The sequence below is a fragment of the Peromyscus californicus genome, unplaced genomic scaffold (genome assembly GCF_007827085.1).
Source record: "Peromyscus californicus insignis strain IS unplaced genomic scaffold, ASM782708v3 Scaffold_4__1_contigs__length_199733344, whole genome shotgun sequence".
In the NCBI taxonomy this organism is placed as follows: Eukaryota; Metazoa; Chordata; class Mammalia; order Rodentia; family Cricetidae; genus Peromyscus; species Peromyscus californicus.
Window position 1 is genome coordinate 89559917 of NW_026294562.1, and position 27415 is coordinate 89587331.

At 46.7% G+C, this 27415-nt stretch overlaps 1 protein-coding gene across 1 annotated transcript in view; it reads right to left on the reverse strand.

Moving 5' to 3' along the window:
* Positions 1 to 253: 253 nt before the first annotated feature.
* Positions 254 to 27415, reverse strand: part of Spon1 (spondin 1) — a 292692-nt gene continuing 265530 nt past the window's right edge. The window contains exons 7-16 of the mRNA XM_052761491.1: positions 25648 to 25712; positions 14020 to 14221; positions 12191 to 12331; positions 11705 to 11780; positions 10486 to 10668; positions 8222 to 8392; positions 7969 to 8136; positions 6860 to 7024; positions 4824 to 5087; positions 254 to 2529 (exon numbers count right to left, since the gene is read on the reverse strand). Coding sequence (XP_052617451.1) covers positions 2366 to 2529; positions 4824 to 5087; positions 6860 to 7024; positions 7969 to 8136; positions 8222 to 8392; positions 10486 to 10668; positions 11705 to 11780; positions 12191 to 12331; positions 14020 to 14221; positions 25648 to 25712 — 1599 coding nt within the window. The 3' untranslated portion in view covers positions 254 to 2365. The remainder of the gene's footprint in view (positions 2530 to 4823; positions 5088 to 6859; positions 7025 to 7968; positions 8137 to 8221; positions 8393 to 10485; positions 10669 to 11704; positions 11781 to 12190; positions 12332 to 14019; positions 14222 to 25647; positions 25713 to 27415) is intronic.

Below are 27415 nucleotides of genomic sequence, written 5' to 3' on the forward strand. Positions count from 1 at the left end.
TTGGCAAGCCAGGAGGTGGTGGTGGCGGCACATGTCTTCAGGGAGGCAGAGGCAGGCAGATCTCTGTGAGTTTGAGGCCAGCCTGTTTTACAAAGTGAGTTCCAGGACAGCCAGGGCTAAATAGAGAAACTCTGTCTCGAAAACCAAAACCAAACACACACACACACACACACACACACACACACACACACACACACACACACACACACACACACACCACATTTGCACAGTAACAGGGGATTGACCCAATGTCTGATGAACTTACAGTGTGAGTTCTCTTTTATTAGCCCAAGTAGAAGTCCAAACAGATTGCATCTGTAGTTTTAAAAACAAACAAACAAAAAACTTACTTCCAAAATGATTGGTTAGCCAAAGAAAATGACAGCTACCTAACACAAAACTTTGGTAAGAAAGAGATTTGACACCACAAATTCCCCATTGCAAACAAAGCAATAAAACTAGCAACAGTAGCGTGTTTCTCATTCTCTTCTTGGCCATTAGTCAGTTTTCTGGTTTTTAAAAGTCTTCCAAATCAGGGTTAAAAATTATCCCCAACTGGGATCAGATAAGAACAGGAGATGCTAGCGAAGCCTGCCACCATCTGAAGGAACTTTGATTTTCATAGATTGAGGTTAAGTTTACATTAAGATCACTTGGAGGATGTTGCAGAAGTAGGCAGGGCAGATTTTTTTTTTTTAATCAGGACTTTATTTTGGAGGGGCAATTTGGGGGTCTCAAGTGGAAATTTAAGCCTCTCATTTCTTTGTATTCTACTTCTTTGAAGGAGAAAGCAATTCATTAAAATGGCTGTGGGGTGTGATGTCAGTGGCCCGTCTGGAGGGGACAGATGCCCCGTCTTTTCCTGAAAATGAACTGGGTAACAACTGTAAAAAGACTAAATCCTCCTACCTCTTAGTGGCCTAAAAGCAAAGACAGACCCAGAAATGTTTGTTCTGTTTTTTTTTTATTGAACAGGCTCTCTTGTGTTAAGGAAAATACATATTCAGGGGTTGTACATAGATGTGGCCGGAAATAATCCTGATGTGTTTAATGCAGATTCTTAAAGTAGTATAATCAAAGCACCGTGTGCATCTTGCCCACAGTGTATTTGGATGAAGCGGTAACAAACACAGACTTGCAAAAGAACGTGATGATAGTTTGAACAGATGCACGAGCAAAACCTGCTGATGAGCTCACATCAGAGACAAGCGTCCTTTTACTCTGATTGTTGGTCATTAGACTCCATGGATTCAGTGTGCTGCTGATGGCTTGGAAGTCGGTGGAAACCCCTGGCCTTCCTTTGGACTGTCCACGGGGACCAGGGCCCCGGTCCAGAAGTCAGGCACAGGCATGACTGAATAACCTTTCTTCTAGGTTTGTGTCCTAGTCATGGGAATAGGTTGTCTCTCTCCTCTCTAACTATAAACTATCACGACTTTAAAAACTTTTAAGTAGGGAAGATAGTATTTTTGTTGAGGAATTGATGTGGGGGCTTTCTGGCTGATGTAGCAGGTAGTTCTCAGAGCTAAAATGCTTAACTCTTAGAAAGTTTGGGAAACCTAAAAGGTCTGGATCTGTACGAAGATTTTAAGTTGCATTTGGGACTAGTACCCATTTTACTGTCTTCATTGGTTTAAAGAAGAATCTCTTGACAAAAGGTTGTGCCCTGTCTCCTTAGGACAGTTACGGCACCAACAGTCAAAACCCAAGGGAAATGCAGTTTATGCTTAATTTCCTTTATCACTCTTACAGTTAAATAAAGCAGCCATTGTCACTTGCCGCTCTTGTGGCGTCACAAACCAGTATCAGGTTTGTAGAATAAAAGCCACCCCACCTTAGTGCTTCTCCTCAAGGGCCTGGAGAGCTCATGACTGAGGAGACTTACCAAGATACCTGGAGTTGTGCTAAATGAAAAGGTAAAGAGCTTTGTGCAAGAGTGAGCAGGCCAAAGGTGAGAAAGGGGAACCCATCCTTTGCATCTGATGTGTGTCTCCTTGCATGCTGCATCCTGGCACCCAAGCACATGATTGCTTTTCCTTGTGGATGTAGCCAGGGTCTCTGTCCTGCTTGACCCAGGGGATGCTCCAGAGGGACACACTTAAGTTTAGTACAAGGTGAACCAATACTACTCACTGCAGCTTAGGAAGAGGGCTGCCTGAGGACAAGGGTGCCCCACCTGGCCTACACCCACCAAGAAGTATTCAGACAGGATGTCCCTTGACGTCCATTAAGACTACTGGGCAAATCACACCATAAAAATGAAAACTAGTGGACACAATTTAAATCATCGTAAACAAGCAAACAAACCACCCAACCTTATTGGTGACTGAACTCTGGAATGCAGCCCCGGGGAGTTGTACCCCTGCTAACAAGGGTGCACGTTACATGCTCTGATCTCCTTCTTGTCTTTGCAGCTGGTAAACTGGGAGCTTTTGAACCTCTTCTTCACAGTCATGTAGCGCTCCTGAATCCCGCCTCCGCACAATTTGGTGCATTCTGACCAGGCTGTCCACGGGCGCATCCGACAGCCTGAAAGTATGAGAATGCCTCGTTAGGCCAGTAGGTGACTTCTAGCAGGACTGTCTAATGAGTTGTCTACCCCTCACTTCTCTAAGTAATGAGTGGTTGAATTAATGCCTACTGCTTGTATTAGGGATTGCCTGCTCATATGTGGTGGGTTGCAAAACTTATGACCATCAATGCACTGGATCTCTTCCTGTTGAAGGGCAGAGTCTATTTCTTCACCCCGTGAACCTAGGCTTGGTTTGCTTTGGGTAATAGGATGTGAGCAAAAACCATGCCTGAAAAAAATGTAGGTGTGAGCATGTCTGGCTGACTTCACTCGAGGGACCCTGTGGAAAGAGGCCCCAGAATTGCAGGGGAGGCTGGGGCTTCACTTGATTGTGGCTACACAAATGAGAATGAGTCCAGCACAGCTAAATCCCAGAAGAGTGAAGCTAAGCCAGCTTGTGTCTGAGCTGCAGGATCATGTTAAAAGGTTTACTTAGCCGGGCGGTGGTGGTGCACACCTTTAATCCCAGCACTTGGAAGGCAGAGGCAAGCGGAACTCTGTAAATTCGAGGCTAGCCTGGTCTACAGAGTGAGTTCCAGGACAGCCAGGGCTGTTTCACAGAGAAACCCTGTCTCGAAAAACAACAACAAAGATTTGCTTAAAGCACTGACTTGTAAGTGGTGACCAGCCAGGAGCACTGAACTCCTCATGAGCCTTCCTGCCCGAGTTTTCGGCCTAACCAATACTGAGTAAAACAAACAATTCTTCTTCCTACGAAACATGAGCATGCCTTCCTTGACCTCCAGAGATGAGGTCTCTTGTTTGCACATATCAGTAGCACTCCATATAGCTCTCCTTTGAACACAGCATGCTCATGACTATGTATGTATTAGGTACCTGTTTACCATACCACAGCCAAGTTTCCTGGAGAAACTGCTGAGCATATAGCTGCCTTTAACTGGTAGGGACTGATGACCTACCGCCTGCCACAGACAGCTTGGTATAGGAACACTCCTTAAGGGAAGGACCTGTAGATCTAGTCCATCTCTACACTGGAGAATGAGCTGCCCCCTCCCCGCTCCCTTTTCGTTTGTTTGTTTGTGGAGACAGTTTCTTTGTGTAGCCTTTGCTGTGCTAGAACTAGCTCTGTAGACCAGGCTGGCCTCTGCTTCCCAAGTGCTGGGATTAAAGGCAAGCGCCACAGTAAGATGGACTGTATTAAGGAAGAGTCACTGGGCTCTGACTTTTATATGGCTGCCTTCTTTGCCTCCAGGGAATTCAAAGAGCACTTAATGGTCTGTGCCCAGGACTTAACCATGGGTTGTCTAAACTCATCATTCTGTTGGTCTATCAGTCATTTGGCTTTCTTGGTTTGGACCAGCTCATTCAGCAGTTCCATTCCATGTAGGGATTATTACTATTTTTTCATTTTCCTTTAGAGTGTGTGTGTGTGTATGTTTTGCCTGTCTATACACCATATGCACACAAATGCCTGTGGAGGCCAGAGAGCATCTGATCCCCTGGGACTGGATTACAGAATGCTGTGAGCCACCATGTGGGTGCTGGGAATTGTACCTGGGTCCTCTGGAAGAATAGCCATCTCTCTAGACCAGGGGTGATGATGATTTTAAAGAATGGGTTTATGTTTCCCATTTATTTTTTATCTGCATGAATGCTTCTCATCTGGCAAGCTCCTGAAAGCTCCTTAAGACTTGGTCTAGCTTTCTCTGCTCTGCCTTTTCCTGGAACTTCAGTTTGTGCTGTGCCCATTCTCTGGCTTCCTCTGCACTCAGTTCAGTGTTCTGGTGGAGTGTTGACCGTTTATGTGGCAGCCTGGGTCCATGTTAATGTGAAGAAAGAAATCCAAGTGCTAAGCTTTGTGGTTAACATTAAATTGAGACGCCACAGGCCAGGGCAGTCTTGCCCTGCACTTGAAGGATGGTTTGATTTGAGGAGTCAAGATGTCCCTAAACAACCGGGCTCTCTCATACATCTGTGCTGTCATTTGCCCTTTTTACAGGAGCAAATGGCCTTGTTAGTCAAGCTGATTGTGAACAAGGTGTTTTACAAGTGTGAAGAAAGAACTGTGTACAATTTCTAGAGGCTCTTTGCTTGAAAATCTATTTTGACAGCTAATTATCATATCTAATTTTTTTTTTTTTTTTGCTACAAATATTCACCCAATCTCTTCTGTTTAAATTTTGCTTTCTTAGTATTTGGAATCAAAATTTGGTCTGGATAATCCAAGAAGTGCCTCTCTTTCTTTGAGCCCAGAGCAGCCCCACCCATCCTGGTCCTTGGGGAACTGTACCTGGGAACTGCTCTCCCTCCGATTCTTCCCTCAGCTGCTCACTGCGCCTGCTCTCTCGGGCCTCCCTCCAGCGCAGCTTCTGGACTGACGGGTTGCGAAGGCATTTCCGGGCACGGCACTTCTTGCGTTGCACAGTCTCTGGGCAGGGTACACCTCCAAACTGAGGTTCCATTTGGATTGTCCGGGTTCGAATCATATGGCCTTTCCCGCATGACTTGTTACATTCAGACCACTGGGACCACTCACTGAGTTCACAGTCAATGGCTGGCAAGATACAGACAGGTGTGAAACTAAACAGTCTAGTATACCCCTTTGACCATCCCAACTGTGCTGCCCACCAGGAGAAACTGGTTTCTAGCGGCAGTGGCATTATCTAGAGTCAGTAAGTAGTAGGGGCAAGGTTGGTGGCAGGCCATGACCCACACTCTTCTCATTCTGACTCCTCTGTGACTTAAGGTGATGGGGACTTTGAAGGTGTTTTCGTAGCCTCATGCTTTGCCCTGAGACTTCCTGGAATAGTCAGACTAGTGGCACTGACCAGCCCCCACAGTCTCAAGGAACCTAGATTTCCTCAGAGAAACCATAGTGGTCTTCAGCAAATGGTTTCTCTTCATAGCCTTTGGAGAGAACAGGATTGCAGGAAGCTTGCCTACGTGGAGCCATACATACTTGGGCCTTTTTCAAGCCCATGTAGCTTTTCTTATTCTACACCTTATCTGCATCTTGCATATCGTGGTCTGTGTAAAACACAGGAGCCCAGGATAAGAAATTCTATGCAGGATCAAGAGCAAGAGGTGTTTTATGGCTTATCATAATAAAAGATCTAGCCTTTTTACTAAGCATGCACCTCACAGTGTGAGGGGAAACAGCATTTTGGTCTGATTTTTCAGGATGTGTCCGAGGAGGCAAATGATAACACACTCTTTCGGTAAGTGGTTTCCGGCCTCTTTCCCTGAGGGAGCTTGTCTGCCAAATGGGGATAATTGTAGTTCTTTTAAATTAGGCTATGAGGATTAAATGAGCTGTTTGCTCCCAGCAGTGCCCTGCAGATGTTCATTTCCTGGTCCCCTTTAATGGCCCCTGTGGATAGAAAGACTTGTTTTAATTGGTGACTGTCACCATTAGGTGAAGGCTCTAGAGCCCAGTCATTGAGGTAGCTGTGTGCTAAGTATGGGCAGTAAAGCCCGAGGCTGCTGAGATCTGATGGAGGTCTGCACCTGCTCACACTTGGTGCCAGTAGCTGGCTTTCATCGTCAGAGGAGCCTAGAAAGTGTTTTGCTGTTCTATGGACTGGGAAATTGAGGGATAGGGATAAGCCATATCGGCTGTTGACTACAGATTTCAGAGGGAGATGTGGGCAGATGTTTTTGAGAACCTGACTCTTTCTTCCTCCTTCTTACCAGCCTGCTGGAGTAATTGACTTAATGCCAGCCTCTAGTTAGGGGTAAATAAAATGATCACGTGGTGCAGGGATAGAATCGGAAGGTTCAGAAAGTTCATGGGTCATATAAGCCCGTAAGTGGGGTGGGGTAGGGAAAGGACTGAGGGAGATCAACTTGTGCTATGTATTATCAGTCTCCCAGTTAGTCTTCACAGTCACGTTGTGTTTGTGTGCTTTGTAGACAACAGTGAGATTGAAGAGTTTCTGCCAACACAGATCCAAACACCACTCTTCCTCCCGGACAAACTTGTCTCACTATAGGATCTTAACCGTCTATGTCCTTTTGAATATGTATCTATATGCACAGGCATGTCTAAGCCTAAAGATGATTTCTGGTGTTTCCTCCATTGTTCTCTGCTGTATTTACTGAGAGGGTCTCTGGCTGAACCTCCGGAGCACTGATTCCAGCTGGTCTGGCTGGGCTTTTATGTGGGTTCCGGGACCCGAATCCTGGTCCCCATGCTTATACACAAAGTGGTTTATCTACTAAGCCTTCTCCCTGTCCGGTACTATTAGCACATAGCTGGTTGGGGGCTCACTGGACCAAGGAACTTTGGAGGAGGTAAGGGATGGGCTTCCAGGACCCGGGACTTACGGCATTCTGGCAGCATGCACTTCTCCACCTGCTCCAGTTCCTCGTTACAGTCACCCAGCTCTGCCAGAGACTTGAGCATCCGCTGGCGGGTCCTCATGCCCTTCCCACAGGTTACGCTACAGTCGCTCCACTCGGACCAGGGAGACAGCAAGCACGGGATGGTGTCTAGGTCAAGAGCCAAGTTTGGCACTGAGAACAGGCACCTGTGTTGTCTTTGATCTTGGCACTATAAAACTCTCACCAGCACTGGCCACTGGAATAGAATGGAACAGCCTGGGCAGGAAGTGGCTCTCAGCCTATTGTGCTTGTTACTCTTCCTGTATCTCCTGTGGCCCAGCTGGTGGTCGTGACCTTATACCAGGTGAGGTTCAGTGAAGTAGAGCGCAAGTTCTCAACAGAGAAATCACTGAGTTAATGGAGTCACTAAATTTAATTGAATCTATAGTTAGTATGGATTTAATAAGGCCTCACTAAGAACACTCCTCTCACTTGATGACCCAGACAGGAATTGGCTCAGTGCTACTGTGTGTGTGTGTGTGTGTGTGTGATTGTAAGCATTTGCATATAGAGTGGGCACAGTTGTACCTTACGACACCTAACACGGCCATGCTAAAACAAGAATGCTGGGCGTCGTGGTGCACGCTTTTAATCTCAGCACTTGGGAGGTGGAGCAGGGGGGCTTTCTATGAGTTCAAGGCAAGCCTGGTCTACATAGCCAGTTCCAGGCTAGTCAGGGCTTCACAATGAAACCCTGTCTCAACCCCACAAACAAAAAACCAGGAATGGATTGGACTCAGCCAAAGCATGTCTTACCTAAATTTACTATCCCTTTCTATTGCCCCAAGGGAAATGCTTCTATGGAACACAGCTGCAGGTGAACTCTATCCAGAAACCACCAGTGTGCTTAGAACACCCCCAAGGAGCTTGTCTGTCTGGGTCTAGTTGATGGGATACCCGTCACACCTGTGGTTCCTCTTGCTCCTGACAGTGTCCTGAAGACCAGACCTTGCTTTCTCTTGGCCCCTATTCATCCACCCAGTAGGGGAACACTTGGATGTCTGTTGTCCGTTTGAGGTTCCCTGCCCAAAGCCCTCCCCATACCCACTCACGGCACTCGGGCATCATGCATTTCTCCGCCTGCGATGTCTCAGCCTTGCACATGGAGCCATCCGCCGGGCTCATCTTGACCATACGGTGCCGCTTCTTCATGCCCATCCCACAGGTGGCGCTGCAGTCATCCCACTCACCCCATTCCGTCACCAGGCAGCTGCTGGGAGCTAGGGAGTCCATACAGTTGGAGTTGTGCAGCTTGGGCTGGGTCCGCCTGCTTGCCCCACCCACCTACAGGGCACTCCCACTCACAACACTCCTCGTTGACTGTGCACTTCTCGGTCTCCTCCGTGGGCAGTGTGCATACCGAGCCGTCCTCTGGGAACTGCTTCACGTACCTCTCCCGGGACCTCATGCCCATGCCACACGAGACGCTACAAGGCGACCAGGTGATCCACTCCGACATGGTACAGGTGGAGCCATCTGCAACACACTGAGCATGCTCAGGAGGAGCAGAAAAGAACCTGGGGTTGGTACAGAGAACTCTGACTCTGGGAGGAGAGGCGGTTAAGGAGTGGAGCGTGTGCCCCAGGTCCAAGGAATAGGCCCAGCGACTTACAACTGTCATACCTCCTGGGGGCGTCTTCCTGATATAATAGTGGCCACTTTCCTGTGGTGGAGTCTTAGTCTATCCTTAGAGACTTCAGCTCTACTACTGGCATTAGTTCCCTAGCTCTTGTCCCCAAAAGGAGCCTCAGTGTTGACAGTGAGTTTCTTTTCCCTGTCTCCTTGTAGGTTTGTCTATAACAGGATCTTCTTCATGTTCTTCTCCATGGTGCCCTATTTGAGGCCCAGATGGCTAGCAATGAATCATGTTGGGTTAAAGCCCTGAGAGGCAGGCCAGCCTGCTACCAGGAAAAGTCGGGAAGTGTCAGGCAGGAGTGTGCTGTTTTAGCTAGCCTCTGCTTGGAATTGCTTGTCTATGTTCCAGGCACCATTCCAGCCTGTATAGCCCTGCCACGGCCACCCTTCTCCTCAGAATATGAACAGAAAGCAGCATAGACCCGTAAAGGCAGAGACGCATCATGCAGAAGCAGGCTGCTGCCCTTTGCCCAGCAATCGTCGTCCTGCAATCTTGAGAGCTATGTGTAGTGACATGGGTTTTGCAAACTTGCAGAGATCAAGCCTGACCTTTGACAGTTTCTGACAGAGCTGGAGAACGTAAGCAATAAGCCTGAAGGTCCCTACGTGAAGCAAGCACTCTGCTGTGGTAGGCTTGGGTGGGATTCGGAAGAGGTCCTGGGAATAACAACTACTTATATAATAATAACTTAAAAGCATTTGGAAGCCCAGATAGCTGTAATCTCAGCACTCAAGTGACTGAGGCAGGGGGATCATGACCAGCATGGAGCCCTAGAGTGAGCTCTAGGCTGGCCTGGGCTATCTGGGGAGGAACTTTCTCAAATTCCCAAACCCCCCAAAAACGGGGAGGGCAGGGAGGAAGAAAATGAGAGGAAGAAAGAAGGGAAAATGCAGCTGAGCTAAGGGTCAGAATCAGGCTACTTGTCATTAGTAATTTATCACAAAACATCTGTCTGCTGCCTCTGCAGATGTGTTTGTTATATCCCGTGGCTGGTGTGTGTGTGTGTGCTGTGGTTGAATGTGAACTGTCCCCCACAGCTCATGTATTGACCATTTGGTCCCAGCTGGTGGTGGTATTGTAAGAAATATCAAATAGGAGTCTTTTCTATAGTTCTGTACTATACAACTTGTGTTTAGAATAAGGAATTAAAACCTTTATTTCCCCTACCTTTAAGACTTTTATACAAATATGTTAATCCTATGGACCCAGTAAAACCTTTGTTTACACAAAGACCCCCTGCTCTCTCCTTGAATTTGATGGTCTGGAGAAGGGACCCCTCTCTCCTTCCTCTATCTCCTATGCACCCATTCTTTTCAGACTAGCCGACTGAATAAGATTGTGAGGTTGGACCCCAGCCAATGGGGAAAAGACACAGCCATCACCTGAGTTAGAATAAAAATGAAATGCACTTCCTGTCTGTTCACGCTTCCTGAGCACACCCTGGAGCAAGAGGAAAGTCTGCATTGTTGAGACACTTAAGACAGAATGGTGCTCTTTGTTTTGTGACCCCAAACTTATTTCTAACAGTATCTTGTGGTGGTTGGGGGTGTTGGGGAGACTTTAGGAAGTGGGGCCTAGCAAGAGAAAGTAGATCACTCTCCTACCTAGGGGGCCATGAAGTACATGAGGTCAAGCCACCACTGACTGACTAACTCCTCTGACTCCCAGTGATCCTTTCCCCTAATGTTCTGACAGGCACCTTGGTCTAGGTGACATACAAGTGACACATGGAGGGAGAAGGTGGTGAGCCTCGGGAATTTGTTATCACATGATGGGTTGTGTGTTCAGAGGTCTCAAGATACTGTAGGAGGCTTTTGCTCGGCTTGGGCTTCATTGACCATGAGGCCACTCTGGGAATTCTGCCTGCCACGGTGAAAGGGCCCCGTGTTACAGGCCTCTCTTCCTAATCTTCTCCAGCTGGCCTAGACCTTACCTTCATCGCTGCAGCCAGGGCCCATGCAGGGCTGGAAGTCCTGGGTGTCAGGGCAGGGGACACTGAGGTCCAGCTGTGCCTTCAGCATGCGCTGCCGCATCCGCTTGCCCTTTTCACAGGTGGAGGAGCTGCAGGCCGACCACGGAGACCAGTTGGAGTAGATGCAGGTTTCAGGGGTGTCGTCTGCAAAGAGTGTTTGACATGTTCTCCCTGGGAGCCTGTGGAAGCCATGGCTGGCTCTCTGCATGAAGCTTTATCTGTGTGTTCCAGGGATAGAAGACATTTTCTTCCCTGGAGAAATGATGTTCCAGGGGCTGGCGAGATGGCCCAGCAGTTAAGAGCACTGGCTGCCCTTCCAGAGCACCCGGGTTCAACTCCCAGCACCTACATGCCAGCTAACAACTGTCAATAAGTCCAGTTTCAGAGGATCCGACACCCTCACGTGGACATACATACAGGCAAAACACCAATGCACATAAAATAATTTTTTTTAAAAAGAAAAGAAAATGATGTTCCAACATCCTGTTGGTAACTATCTAATGAAAGGTGACTGTTCTCTTCCTGTAAGATCCTTTTACATGTGTGTATCTTCTCATCTCTGCCCTGCCCTTGGCAGACATTGTTTCCAAGCATGTGGGCATTTCATGGGCAGTTTTGAGAAGCTCGAAGCTCTTTTGCAGCTTCTCCTTCCTATTGGCTCAACCCACAGGTGTTAGCTCCCAAAGCCACCCTGTGCTGGCATCCTTGGGAACCTTACTTAGTTGAGCCTGTTGATCCTCATTTTCTTGGAGGCAGAGTCTGTTATTATGCCCATTTCACAGTTGAGGGGAGAGAGATGGGAAGGTTAGCTTCCTGTCAAGGTTACAGACTTAGGAAGTCTAGGTTCTGTGAGGAAACTTAAACACCAAGGCTCTGCCATTTGGGCTTGGACTGTTGTCCTTGATGATGGGTAGATGGACTTGTGTCCACCTGACAAGGTACAACAAGCATCAAAGCGGACAGTGATCTGGATACTGCGAAACCTCCTAAGTCCATGTTCATGGTCGTCATAGAGAATTAATGTTAAATACTAATCTCAGTCCTCCAGCAATTTTCTCATACACTGAGCTCCACCCCCTGCTCCAGGCATCCTGGTTATTTCAGAGATGGGAGCACTGAGTCAGAGACTACTGGTCATGTCAGTTTATGTTGCTGCCTGCAGCAGTGGAGAACAACGTACCTTCATCTTTCTCTTCTGGAGCCAGGTCAGCTACAATGTCATCCACATTGTCAGGTACAATGTTGCATTGCTCTCCCTGCCAAAGAAACGGAGAGTGTACATTTGAGAAAAGAGAATGTTCAAGGGAGAGATGGAATACCTAAATCTAATGTTTCCTTGGCACCAAACCCATGTGATTGCAGAGTTCTGGTCCAACATTTACAGCTTAAATGAAAAGAAATACAAGAAAAAAAGCATTGACTAAACAGATAGCCTGACCATGGCAGACTGACTATAGAACTTATGATAAACTAATCTGCTTGGATCAAATCATTCCTTTGAACCTGGCTTCACTTTGGGTTGCTTTTACTAATTTACATCTAAAAAGATAATTTTCATACTGGAAACCTCAGAAGGCCCAGAAATCCCATATCCAGAGGTGCTTCCTGCTAGAGACCCTAGCGATTCTAGAAAGGTGGATAGGCACACTGGCCTTCCTCATGGTACCTTCCGGGCGATTCTCTCGATGACAACTCTGGCCACTTGTGTGATGGACCCACCTTCTGGGTCATAGAAAGGACTCTGAGGATGGTCCAGACTGGTCAGGGGTCGGATTTTTTCCTGAGGAATTGTGGGCTTGTTTGGTGACTGTGGGAATAAAACAGACAGCATCGGAAATACAATGGAAAAAGCCTCAGACCAATTTGTTTGTTGTGGATCTGTGTGTGTGTGATTCTGGGGATCAAATACAGAACATTGCTCTGGTTGGAATTTAAGAAGTGTAACTAGGGCTGGAGAGAAGGCTCAATGGTTAAGAGCACTGGCTGATCTTCCAGAGCTCCTGAGTTCAATTTCGAGCAACCCACGGTGGCTCACAGCCATCTATAGTGGGATCTGATGCCCTCTTCTGGTGTAAAGGTGCACACGCACATAGAGCACTCATATACATAAAACAAATCTTTTAAAAAGTGTAACTATATTTGTGGAATTCCACTTGTGTAGATCCTATGCTTAGGAATCCATAAACCTATGCTTAGAAGCTTGCACATGCACCGAAAGTTTGTGCCTGGCTGGAGGAGCCAAGTTCCAAAGAGGTCATCCAAGCTTAGAAGTGGCTGAGCCAGCTTGACCTGGATCCAAGGCTTTTTCTGCTGGACCAGGCAGCTAACTGTTCTCGTGTCTGGTCAGATGTGAGTCACACTGTGTCTGATGACTACTCAGCTCAGCCATTGCTGTGAGAAGGCAGCCCCAGACTCTAGACAGAATGGATGAGTGTGGCAGACTTGGGAAGCTATTTGCAGGCCAGCCACAGTAGCACACACCTGTGGGGGATGGTGAGTCTGATGCTAGCCTGGGCTACATAGTGAGAACATGTCTAAAACAAAAAACAAAGCAAGGGCTGGGAATGCAGCTTAGTTGCAGAACACTCACCCAGTATAGGCAAGGCCCTGGGTTCTACACAAACCTCCAAACCGAACAACAACATAGCAAACAAACAAAAACATTTACCAATTAGGGCATTGGCTAGATCTGCCTGGAAGAATCACAGTGTTCTGCGTGATTGCTCTCACGCATTTCCTTCTTTTTGTGTGTGAATGTGAACACCTGTGAGTACAGGAGTATGCGTACACGTGTGTGGAGGCCAGAGGTCCACTTTGGTTGTCATTCCTGATACTCTCCACCTTGCTTTTTGAGACAGGGTCTCTCAGTGGTCAGGGACTTGCAGGGTAGGCTAGTCCAGCTGGCCAGCAAGCTCCAGGGATCCACCTGTTTTCCCCTCCCCAGCACTAGGATTACAAGCGTGTCCCGCCATGACTGACTTTTTAACTACATTCTGGGGAACTGACTCAGCTCCTCCTGTTCGCCCAACAAGAGCTTTACTGACTTAGCTGTCTCCCTATCCCTCTCCTACTGGTTTTCTGATGCCTCCAGACTTTAAAAATATCTTTAAAAAAGATTTATGTATTTTATATGTTTAAGTTTTTTTTTTCCTACATGCATATATGTATGCCACTTGTGTGCCTGGTGCCCATGGATGTTAGAAGAGGGGGTTAGATCCTCTGGAAATGGAGTTAGATATTTGTTAGCTGCCTTGCAGGGGCTGGGAACTGAACTAATTCTCTACAACAACAAGTGCTCTTAACCACTTAGCCACCTTTCAGGCCTTGTGATGGCTCCAGACTTTAATGCAGTTGGTACATAGAACAATGCTGGCCACAAGGGACTTCTGGGACATAGCTGAGTCACACCCACTTCCTTCCCCAGGACACCGAGAGTAGGGCAGACCAGAAGAGGTTGCTAAGGAGGTCTGCCTTCCACTGTGGGCACACACCTACCTCATAGGTCACCCCGCTGTCAGTGCCAGCATCCCAGGGGATCAGATCCTGCACCACTTTCTGGACCCAGCCACACTCCTTGGTGCACAGATCCTCTGCAGATAGGCCCACATTCCAGTCAGGACTGGGGCCCATCATGGTCAAGAAGGACATTAAGTGGCGTGTCCTGTCCACTGAGAATTCAGCTGAGGGTGCTGCTCTCCTAGAAACCAAATAGAGAGGCTATCACATTCAGGATGGGCTGCACACATACTTGGGGGCTGTGTGGTTGGCTGTGGTTAAAAACTCAGAGGGACCGAGAGGGGGCAGACTCCTCAAGCATCCTTGGTTTATGCTCATTTCTCTTCTGAGCCTACCTACCTGTTGGACAAAGATGGATGCCTCACACTGTCCATTTTTAAACACCTCTATAGCATTTCCAAGTATGATTTATTTGCTCAGTTATGGACTGACACATCTCTCACTGCACTGTAAAGCTCTGGGAAATCAGAGTGTGTGTGTGTGTGTGTGTGTGTGTGTGTGTATACCTAGCTATGTAGGATATGAGATGAGCTTTGCAAACAGTAACTGCTCTCCAAGGTCCCAAGACATATCTTCATTTCATCTTTACAACAGAACTAAGGTAAGGATTATTGATTCTGTCTTCTTCAAGAGAGTCATGGGACTTGTTCAGAGTCACAACATTAAGGGGCAGAATAGAATGGAGACAATGACCCACACAAACATGAGTTCAAGGTCAATGTTCTTTCTATTATCAACGCCTAAATTCCTGCCCACTCAATGAGATCTCCAGAGTGCCAAAGGTCTTCCAGTGCCTTCTGCCTCTGTTTACCTTAAGAAACCACCCAAGGCGAGGACCTGCCTGGCATCAGGGCATACTCATCTGGTTGCCCTGGTTACCAGTTGAGTTGGAGAGCCAGGAACCTCTGGCTAAATGTTCCAGTGCCCGGAAATAATGTCTCCAGACTCCAGCCACCAGGAGCAGCTCTTCAGCCTCCATCTCCTCAGGTTGTAAGGTCTCAAGAGAGGCTGCATTGCAAGAGATGATGGAGGTGGTTCACAGAAGGGACTGGGGTGGAAGAGTCACATTCTCTTAGCACATTCTATGTGACAGACCCATCCGATTCCATTTTCCCTTCATGGAGATCCTGTAGGGGTAGAATTATGACCCTGTTTTGTTGAAAGGCAACGAGAGTGCATTGGGATGAATGAGCTTGGAGGCATAGGTAGCAGGGACCAAGGCTTAAAGGCAGCTTGGCATGACGCTGCAGCCTCAGGCCACTAGCCGTGGGGAATCCTTGGCTAGTCACCGCCTGATCTGTTCATTCCATCTGGTCGCTGGCCAGCCTTTGCTGTTTTGAGAGACCCTGTGGCATCTGCTGAGATCTGTGCTTCTGCCTACCTTCACTTAGCCCAGACAGTGATGACTCCAGACCCAGTGGGCCCCACAGAATTAGATCATTGGCCCTTGGCAGACATATGGAACCAACCAACAAGCAGAGGGGAGGAAAGCTTAGGTGTAGGTCCTGACACCAGCCCATAGAGCTGTGTGCCTTTGAGCAAACTCAGCCTCCTTCGTATCTGAGTATCCAAATCAGTTTTCAAATATTATTTACTTTATTTGTGTGTATTATGTATGTGCACATATCTGTGGATGCATGTACCTCTACCATGTTAGGTATCTTCCTCTATCACTATCCATCTTATTGTTTAAGATAGCATCTCTCTTTCAACCCAGGCTCAACATTTTGGCTAAATTTGCTGTCCAGTGAGCTTCCAGGACCCACCGGGTTCTGCTTCCTCAGTGCGAGGCTTATAGGCACACGCAGCCATGCCCAGCTTTTATATGAGATCTGGAGGGCCCGAACTCAAGTCCTCTTGCTTGTACAGCATCTCTCTGGCCCCAGCGTCCAAATCTTTAAAATGGGGATCACATGTCTGTATCAGAGGGTTATAGTGGGTAATTAGCCAGCTCTCCTGCACAGTGTGCTTAATTCCGCGCTCGGCCTCTCTGCTATGATTACAATCACAGGTTTAACATCTTTGTTCTGAAAACCCCAAAGCTGGGATCCTCCAAAATCCAAAGCAGCTTGGGTGCTGTCACAATGCCACAAACAGAAAATTGTATATCATGAAGTAGCTGCATGCACAAAATTCTTAGAAAATGTGCAGTAGCCAGGGAATGGAACCAGTCTAGATGTCCATCAACAGAGGAATGGGTAACTAATATACAGTAGAATTTTATCCAACCATGACATTTGCAGGACAATGGATAGAACCAGAAAGCATTACGTTAAACAAAATAAGCCAAACTCACAAATACTGCAGTTTTTCTCTTATCTGTGGAATCTAGATTTAAAATTATATACAGATATGTGTGCTTGTGCCTGTGGTTTGAGTGTGTGGGGTGTCTGTATGTGTATAGTTGTGTGTGGTGGTTTGTGTCTGTGTAGGTCATGAAACTAGAAAGGGGATCATGAGAGAAGAGGGTGAGGAGGGGAGGAGGAAGTAATTCTACATGTGTCTAGAGAACAGAAGGCCAGGACTATTGAGGAACCAGGCAGAGGTGGCTAGGAGCAATGGGGGAGTTGGGGCGAGTTTGAATAAAGTGTACATGTATATGAAAATGCTATAAGGAAACTTATTAGTTTTGTATGCTAGTTAAAAAATTAATGAAACATTGTGCTAAGTTATCTTCAGGCTGTGTTATAAGGTGTATGTGAAACAAATGAGCTCATGTTTAGACCTGGATTCCATCCCCAAGATACATCATTATGTATATGTAAATTGTAAATGTTATATAGTTTTCAGAATTTGAAATTGGAAAATCCTCTGGTCCAGGGCATTTTGGGTAAGATATACTAGCTTTCTCTGTTGCTGAGAGGAAAATTGTGGGCTCAATGTGATATCAGGAAAGGGGTGGGGAAGGCTTTTCTGAGTAGATTCCTACTGTGGTTGTTACCAGTCGAGGGTCTGGAACATGAATGGAGCCAAAGTCTAAGCCTGGCTTCAGCACCAGCAGGCAACAAGGGCCAGATGTTGTCCCCCCAAGCCCCACGCTCCCAGAAGCTCCCTGTGCCTGGCCAGGCCAGTCTGGGAGCTGGGCCCTGGCATTTATTTCTGTACTAAAGCACTTTGGAAAGTCTGGGTCCTTGGCACCCCTGGGAACTTATCAGAAATGAAGGTTAATTGGTCCCACACAGATGTGGTGAATTAGGGGTGTTGGGTAGGGCTCAGTCATTTGTTTTAACAAGCTCTGTAGGGTGGTGTCCTGCAGCTCAAAGTTTTCATGTATCACCTTCTCCAGGAGCCTTTCCAACCCACTGTCTGAGGCAGGACCTGCAGTCTATCTGTTCCCATATGTCCTGCAGGTCTCTGTAGTCAGACCTATAATTGTATTTTTCTTTTTTGTTGAGACAGGGTTTCTCTGTAATATAGTCCTGGCTGTCCAGGAATTCACTTTGTAGACCAGGCTGGCCTCAACTCAGAGATCTACCTGCCTCTGTCTCCCAAGTGCTGGGATTAAAGGTGTGTGCCACCACTGCCTCAGACTTATAATTAAAATGGCTTCCTAACAATTTCTTTTTTTGGGGGAGGGGGAGCTCCTCAGGGGTGGACTTTATTGGTGCTCCCTAGTAATGGAGGACCCCAGTGGGCCAGCTGAACATCTGTATCTGGTGGTGGCTGAATTGGCCTTATTGTCTCCAGATCCGGGAAAATCCTGCTCACCATTTTTGGGTCTCAAAGCTCCTATTACCTGTGTATTTGAATACGAATGGCCCTCATCTATTTGAATGTTTGCTCACCAGAGAGTGGAACTGTTTGCGAAGGATTAGGAGGTGTGGCCATGTTGGAGGTGGTGTGTTACTGGGGGTGGGCTCTGAGGTTTCAAAAGCCCACACCAAGCCCAGTCTTCCTCTCTCTGCTTCCTTCTTTGGGACCAGGGCTCCCAGCCATTGCTCTAGCACCGCTCCTGCCTGCCACTCCACTCCCACCATGGTGGTGGGGGACTAACCCCTGAAACTGCAAGCAAGTCTCCAGGGAAATGCTTCTGTAAGTTGATTTGGTCATGGTGTTTTGTCACGGTGTTAGAACAGTACCTAAGACAGCACCAGAAGACATGTCTGCCTTTCTCTATGATTGGCACAGATGGGGACTTAGTTTCCTTTTCTCAAGCTCCTTATGAATTGCTATGGATTGTGCATCAGTGGTTTTAACAACTTCTTTGTATATATGTACGTGTGTGTGTGTGTGTGTGTGTGTGTGTGTGTGTGTGTGTGTGTGTGTGTGTAGGTTGGAAGACAACCTCAGATGTGGTTTCTCATGTGCTGTCCTATTTTTTTTTTTGTTTTTGTTTTTTGTTTTTCAAGATAAGGCTTCTCTGTGTAGTTTTGGTGTCTGTTCTGGATCTTGCTCTGTAGACCAGGCTGGCCTCGAACTCACAGAGATCTGGCTCTGCCTCCCAGATGCTGAGATTAAAGACGTGCACCACCACTGCCCGGCCATTTCTTTTTTTTTAATAAGATCTCTCAGTGTCCTGGAGCTCACCAAGTAGGCTAGGCTGATTGGCTAGAAAGTCCCAATTATCTGCCTATTTTCCCCTCCCTAGTGTTGGGATTATAAGCATGCGGTAACCACAGCTGACATTTTAAAAATGTGGATTCTGGTCCTTGTACTTTCCTGGCAAGCACTTGACTGACTGAGTCATCTCCCCAGCACTCAGCAGCTTTCTTTAAGAAGCTCCTGAGGGAACTTATGCTCCCAGCTTCCATAGTGCCTGCAGTCTGGGAGCTGTGGCACTGCCTGTCCAACCTCATATCCAGTGGCTGGCCTGTTTTACAATGCCTGTCCAGCAGTCCCTTGGGATGCAGCCCTCCTCCATTGCCACATAGATGCTCCACCCACTGTTCCCCCATCTTCCTCAGAGTGTCATCTCAGAGATAGTTATTCATATCCTGAACCCCACAAGTGACGTGACTCACAGTGACAACCTGGGGAGACAAATACAGCTCTACCGAGGAACCTAGAGCATTAGGAACCTCCCTGACGCCAATCCGGCACAAACTGGTACTTGTGTACCTCACAGACATAAGTTTGTGTGATGGTTGATCTTCCTAACAACTTAACTGGACCGGTAACCACCTAGGACAGCAGGATCTGAGTGTTCTCAAAGCTGTTTCCAGAGAAGCCTCATTGAGGACCTCCCTCAACGTGGGGAGCACCATCCACAGTCTGTCCCCCCCCCCCCCCCCCCGACTGAGTACAAAAGGGAAGAAAGAGCTGAGCACCAGGCTGCATCTCTGTGCTTCCTGGCTACAGATGCATGGTGACAGCCATCTCGTGTTCCGGATGTCATGTCTTCCCTGTTATGACGAACTGTGTCTTCCAAAACCAGGAGCCAAAACACGCCTTTCTTTTCTTAAGCTGCTTTTTGCCAGGGATTCGGTTACATCAAGAAATGTGGCTGAGACGCTGCTCAAGGACAAGACCTCATAGAAGCCTTTTCAACCAACACAGCTGACAGCCTGAGGGCGGGGCCTTCTAGGGCAGCGAGGGCCGTAAGGGATGGGAAAACTGGACCCATGTCCAAGTGCCTGACCCTCTGTCGATGCAGAAGGATGTAGGAGCAAAGTTTTTAAAGCATCTTTAGACACACCTTGCCACTTTCTCTGAATAGGACAAGAAAATTTCCCCCAGGCTGTATAGTGCTTCCATGAGAGACCTTTTCTCTGCTCCCCCAAACTGCTTGCTGACTTGATGCGTCACTCAGAATTGCTTGTTTAATGTCTCTCTTCCCCATTAGGTACCAATAGAGTAGAGGCCTTTTTTTTTTTTTAATTTGTTATTTCAGCTATATTTCCCTGCCTGGTAGAGACCTTAGCATGCAGTGGACTCCTTCCAAATGTTTGTTGAAATAAATGAATTAATCTAGGAAATGAATGTAGAGCTTTTCTATTTCCTTTGACCTTCAAATTTAATTAAAGGTCGCTTCAAAGTATTTATTATTTCTCTTATAAAAACCTTATTTAAAATAATGAAATGGATAAGCTTATGTGTGACTTTTTCTCAGGAAATGCTAGCCAGGCCTAGGGCTCTTTAATTTAATCGAACTTTAATCAAGTTCTTATTTATGCTCTTTTAGATTCCAGGTCTTCCAAGATATGACATTTTGCCAATTTGGTGTCCTAATTTTCTTTTATCTAGGATTTAAATTTGAATCCTTTTTTATTTTAAAGCAGAGAGAATTGATATAGACTTATTACATGCCAGAGTATATGACAAATCTAATTAAAAATAATATGATAATCAAAGTAAAACAGAATAGAAATTAGTGACCCAAAATGGAGAATCTAGAAACTACCCTGTATGAAATAGTCTACTCAAGTGAGCCTGAGAGGAAAGACTGGTCACCAAGGGTATCAGGACCACTATAATAAAAATACTGGATTCACACCGAACACCATACAGCAAACAATAGCTCTAGAACCAGATAGACAACATCTAGATTATAGAAAACATCAAACATCTGATTAAAACTTTTGTTAAAGAAATGTTACCTGTCTTAGATTTGAAATAAGAAAAGCGACTGCAAAGGAAACCAGTTGAATTATACATCAATTAAAACCTCTGTATAATAAAGAGAATGGCACATGCTTAGTATTACGAATCTTAAAGGCCACACAAATCTGAGACTTTCTGAGCGGTAACATGAAACCCAAAAGGAGAATTCCACTCTTGACCCCATGCGATGGGTTACAGTCTAATTGCAGATACATTAAAATATTGTGCAAACTTATCCAAGTGTAAAAGGTGTACATGAAACATATTGCACGTTGAGACTTGGGTCCTGTCCCCAAGATATGTCATTATACCTATCCACAAATATTCTGAAATTGAACATCTTTGTGGCGCATCTTGTTCCAGTTTTCTGTTGCTGTGACAAGACAACTGAGAAAGACATCTTAGAGGAAAAAAGTCTTTTGGCTCATGGTGTCAGAGATTCCAGTCCATGGTCATGTTTCTGTGGGGCTGTGGCACATAGTATATCATGGTGGGGCCATAAGAAGGAGGTAGTGGGTGGCTGGGTGCTAATATACCTCCCAAGTACATACCTCCACAGGCCTACCTTCTTCCCAACTCCTGAAGTTTCCATCACTTCCCATGAGTGCCACAAGCTGGAAATCAAGCCTTTAGCTTTTTAGGGGACATCTAAGAGGCAAACCATAACACCTCTGGTCCCAAGAAAAATAGCATGTCTTCAAAAAATGTCCCAATCCAGCATAACTGAAAAGTGTCAGTGCCTCATAAGTTACAGATCTACACCAACGAGACATGGTAAGAATTCCTAAAGGTTCAGTTTTGTCTCATGAGTTCGGTTTTTTCCCCCCTCAAGTGCAGAAGCTCTGTTAAGCCACCAGGGGGCGGTAAAGCCATTCATTTGGCTGAAGCCCTGAGTTGGCGGATCAGGGTTTGTCAGGTTCTTGCAACATTCATTTCTAACCATAAGGCATCTGGGACTCCAAGTCCATCTGGACATGCAGATCTACCACCTGCTCTAGTCCATGTTCCTTCACTACCCTGAGAGCGTGGATGGACCCAGGTGACTCTGCTAGGAGGCAGGAGGGGCTCTGGAACCAGAGGGCTGATTTAAAAGGAAGATATTTCTGGTTTTATTTCTAGAGAAGTTGACCCAGTCTCTGTACCGCAGACCTCACAAACACGGGCCATTGTCTAAGCAAGAGATAACCGAGCAGAATAGATGGGAATAATTTAGGGAGAATGCCAGTCCTTTCCAGGAGATAAATATCTTTGAAAGTTCTGGTAATTCTTAGCATTCAGACCACCCTGGAGGAACAGAGTAGTGTAAATTCAGAATGATTTGTAGGAACTGTTTTCCACTTATGATTGCGAGGAACCAGTGAAGGATGTGGCTTCGCTTAGAATTTGTCTTTTCCTGTCTCTACCTGAACACTGGGCTGTCAGTGCTCTGGCTTGATTTATCGAATTAAACAAGTCACCAGCTAATTAGTTCATTCACGACTGTCCTTTGAGAAGGGGTGCTGGGAATGGGGATGAAGACTGCTGAAAAACAAGTCAGTTTCAACAGGCAGGACTTTGAAAGTAGGTCACCCTGGCTCTCCACCAGGCTGGGGAGGCTGGAATCCCATTAACCTCCATCAGGCAGGCTTTGCGGGGACGGGGAGGGCTGTTAGGGCAAAACAAAACTTGGCTGGTGTGGGCTTCCTAATTTGACTTCCTAATGAGATTTGGAAGAGGAAAGGGGAGTCGAGGGTTTGGGCTAATCAAAGGAAAATTCCTTTCCCTTAACAAGCCCATAGTGTGGAGTGGAAAGGTTTTGGATGTTTGGGAGTTGAGTGTTTGCCATCAATTAATTTTTTTGTTTCCACTGGGTCTCAGGAAGTCTGAGGGATAGGTGAAGTGTGGGAAGGTATTCCCCAAATAATACTTCTTTCAAATTTTCAGAAAGCCTTTCACATCTTGGAGAAAGAAAAAGACAAAAGAGAAACAACCCCCCACCAAAACGAAAACAAAAACAAAAAATCAAAACCCACCTCCAAGCCACCGAAACACACAAAAAATGGGCTCTGCTTGGTTTTCACCCCTTCATGGTCACAGCCTGGCCAGCTCTTGGTCTTCTCCAGCGGGGTTAGTTGGATCATTTGTATCTGTGACTCTGCAACCTCACTCTGTCCCAGTTTTATCTGCTGTGTGCAGGGTTTCCCCCATCCCCCAGTAGAAGGTCACAACGACCTTCATGTCTATCAATCTAAAGCAAACTCTGTAGACTTAACTTCGTGTCTCGGCTGGGTTGGGTCTAGCTGGTCACATTCTTCCAACACTCTTCTCTGTGTTTGGGGGAACCATGCTGTCTTTGGGACCTTTTTGCTGTTCTTTTTTGGTTTCCTTTGAGGACAAGTCTTCTTCACCATGAAGAATGGGGACGCTTTGGGATTCTGTCCTAAGTCCTCGACTCTTATTCCTAAATTAACTCTCTCTCTCTCTCTCTCTCTCTCTCTCTCTCTCTCTCTCTCTCTCTCTCTCTCTCTCTCTCTCATTCATTGGCTTTTGGGAAGTCTCTCATTCATTCTTGACTCAGTTTTGCATCTACAGAGAATTTTAGCCCTGAAATTCAGTTACATAACTAACTGGGGACTTAACCTTTATATAAATGTTTTGAGGGCATCTTAACATGTCATGGTCAGAGTTGAGCTCATGGGCTTTCCCGTCAAACGTCATCTAATGTCCCAGTCATGGGTGGGATTGCCAGTTCCCTAGTTGGGTCAGCCCCACACCTGAGAGGCATTTTGACCACTCTGCCTCACTCCTTTTTTCCCCCAGTCACCACAGCTGGCAGCTTTACCTTTACAGCTTATCACTGCACCTCTTCTGTTCCCCTCCCACCACTGCCTTCCCATTGGAAGTGGCAGCTGCCTCCCTCCTGGCTCTCCGCAGCTGCCCGCCAGCCTGCCAGCCTGCCTGCCTGCCCACCCTTCCCACCTCATCTGACTTTACATATTGGAGCCCCAGTGTTGCTACTGCCTTTTCCAAATGCTGCTCTGATCATATTCTGCTGAAAACTTTTCAATAAGTGTTTTAATTTAAAAATTAAAAAGGTTCCCCTTTTATTGGTATACTTATTATACAGAGGACTGGGTTCCACAAGGACATTGTCATACAAGTACATAATATACATTGACCATGTCTCTCCTACCCCAACCTCCAGACAACCCTACCATTCTTCAATTTTTAATGTTGCATAGCTCGGCCCCACACGAAGTTCACCTTTGATTTCTGCATCTAGTTATGCAGACATTAGAAACCTTTTAATGCTTGGAATGTGCTGTATTCCTCTTCATTCTGACCTCACCATGACTTTCTTTCACATATAGGCCACATTTGCTAAGTATCTTTCCCCCTGAACTGCAGGCCCCTGGGAAGAGTACCCCCCCAAGTGTCCTGACTCCCCTCTGTGGAGCCTGTCTGTGGAGACCTTAGTGAGTATCTACTGAATCAATGAAGTCTTCCATTGTCATTGCTTGAAGGATTCGGGGTGAAGTGGAGGTCGGATTTTGTCATTGTGAGACAAGAGCCAATTTATTACTGATATTCTGTTATTAATTTCAGGCTGATCAGAAGCTTGACTAAAAGAGAGAAATGTATTAAAAAGTGAGAAAATGAATATGCCATTACTGAATCTGAGGATCTTGTTATAAATAGAGGAGGTGGGTGAGGGCCACATCTGGATATGGCTGACACTCTCCTTCCACCCTCAACAGAGTCAGAAAGTGACGCTGGGCCTGTCACAGAAAGGGCACTTCTGAATTTCAACATCTGTAAAAGGGTCACCATTACGGTAGACTGAGGTAACAGGCGCTTTTGGTGGGTGTGCCTAGGGAAAGGCACCCCCACTCCTGAACACACAGGGGTGTGTGAACAGAAAGATGCTAAGAGGGGGGTACACAGCAGGGTTGTATTCCTAAAAAATCACTTATGATGGTGCAGCTGATGCACTGGATTCTGGGAAATTGTAAAATGTGCTGAAGCAGGTCAGAATGGGAGGCTGATGGAAGTCTGACTTGATGTAGAAGACAGTCAGGTAAGGACTGGCTTGTGAGACAGTCAGGACTGAATACATGAGGTTTTGTGAACACTGAACTTTTGAACTCCCCACATGAAGAAGAGTAGGGTTTGTTTGTTTGTTTTTTAAGATAGAGTCTCACTGTGTAACCCTTCCCAACTTAGAACTTACTCTGTAAACCAAGCTGGCTTCAGACTCACAGAGATCTACCTGCTTCTGCCTCCCACACCAGGCTAAGAAGAATAGGTTTGTGTGAATGTGAAGAGTCCCATTTTGGACATGATGAGTTCAAGTTCAGTGTTGGCCATCTATGGAGAGGTATTTTCCAAACTGATTCATTCTCATTCTCTCTCTCTCTCCCTCTCTCTCTCTCTCCCTTCCATCCTATCCATTAACCATCTCTCTCTCTCTCTACCTCTCTCTCTACCTCTCTACCTCTCTCTCTCTCTCTCTCTCTCTCTCTCTCTCTCTCTCTCTCCATCCATTCATCTATCCATCCCATCCATCTATCCATTCATCATCTAGTATCTACCACTGGTCATCTACTCACCTATCTGGGATTGTGGTAATTTGAAACTGGCAGTATCCCCCTGGGCCACCGAAGACTTCAGGGCAAATAACTCTCCAAGGGACAGAGTTGACAGAGACAGGAGAGGGACTGAGAACTGGGACCAGTGCAGGTGTGGTTTCCCATGAATCAGGATTGCTTAGAGTGAGCACACCTGTGTTTCCAGGGCACAGAACATATGTGCATTCAGTCTGCTGGACTGAGGGGCACAAGGGAACGGCCATGGTTAATCACATGTCTGAGTTGGGTCCTCTGTGGTGGATGGAGGACCACTGGGGAAGACAGAGGCCAAGCCTATCTTCCCAGGAAGACAAGACTTCCCACATGGGTAACTCCTCCCTGGCTTGCTCTTCTGAGAAGTGTTACGAACTGTAATGGCATTACTTGCATTAAGTGACAGCTAGGTGACTTCTAGGGCAAGGTTAGGGTGGGGTAGGGAGGGCCAGTGTCTGATACTTACACATTGACAGGCTGCCAGGCTGGCCACTGGGCTTTGGCCTTGATGACAGTGAGGACCTCATCACTCTGCAAGAGAACCACACATACATTTCATGTAGAGATCTGGGCTTATGGCAACAGGAGAATTTGGTGGGATGAGCTCGTCTGTCCCTATTTTATTCCATCATGTGCTGTGGAGCCATTTCCCCCCAGCAACACCCGGAGGTGGTACTGAGTGTCCAGTGTGTTGGTGTAATCTGGATATGAATAATCCCACTCAGTTACACCTGGATTCTCAGTCTAGCCCATCCCCCACTGGGTCCAGCTGTAACCCAGACTTCACCTCTGTTGGCTAGACTTCCCTGTTTGCTCAGGGTCCAGACACTGAGAGGGGCTTGATTCAGGCCAGCACTGGTTATCAAGCTCTGTAGGGCAGCCAACATTTCAGCCTGAGTACTGTCACCCTGAGGCACCCTCCTTCTGTGGAGACCCACTCCCACAGACAAGGATGCCAAAACAAAGCCCTCATACCCCTTCCCCATGCGGCATCACTCTATTTTGATTGGACAATATACAGAGCATCATTAAACTATGGGGGACCTCAAATAACTTCCAAGGAAGAATTTGAGGATTAGTACTTTGAAGACAAACATTATGTGATCATCACACAGCAAAGGTCAGAATCTTGGGATCTTCTTTGACTGGACATTGAGTTGGGTTTTTACTTTCAGTTACACACAGAGGAGAAGGATGTCATGAGCAGTTCTGCAGAGCTCAGATTCATCCTCTGAGACCTGTTTGCCTACCTCCCAGCTACTCCCCGTCCTCAGAGGCATGCTTGGCAGGAGGTGTCTAGAACTTATTTGGGCTGAATTGGTGAACTTCTCCCTGGAACTCCCAGAGCACTGAGAAAGCTGAAGTAAGGGACCAGAGAAGTACCCTAGCCAAATATTATAAAACCCCTCTCTGCTTGAGAGCCTTGACCACAATCAGGAAAGGGATCTTACACAGGCCTCTGAGAGGAAGGGTGCTTGTCCAGAGCCAGTTTGGTCTGGACCTCTAGTGGCTTGAGTTGGATGAGGAGAAGGGCAGGAGTTGGTACAAGCTGACAGTTCATGGCCTCTTTCTGAATGCTCTCTCCTTAGGCTGCTCACTGTGGCTGGAGGAAAGAGTCACGGTGTGTGCAGATGACCCCACATTCACAGGTCTGCAGGAAAAGCATACCCTGGCCTCCGAAGCGGTTCCATTTCTCACAGAAGATTTCTATGTTGTTTGCAGTGTGTCCCTCTGATATATCTTTGGGGAGGGACTAACAGAAGTTGTCCATCATGAAGTCACACACTGGACAGGAGTTATTTCTGTAACACCAGTTCTGCATCTCCCATAGCATCCATGTCCACATGGGGCCCTCCCTCTGCCTTCGGATCTACTCCTCCACTAGAGGCCCCTTCTATATCCAAGTCACATGCACCAGACATCTGATCTGATGAGGAACATCACCAGCTCCCTCCAGCTCCTGCCCCTCACCCCAGTCAGGATGTTGTGCACTCATATCCACAAATCTGGAAAAGCTATTCCTTACCTGAAGCCATCAATGGCTCCCTATGACTTCCAGGACGATGTCTTCTTTCCTATACTTGGACCATGTGGCCTTCATCAACTAGTGCTGGGACTCTTTTCCTCATAGCTTGTTCAATTTCAGAATAATATGCACTTATTGTGGAAAATTTTTAGCGTCACAGGAGCACGTGATGTAAATGTTGAGTACATCCTGCTTCAGCATCTACTGC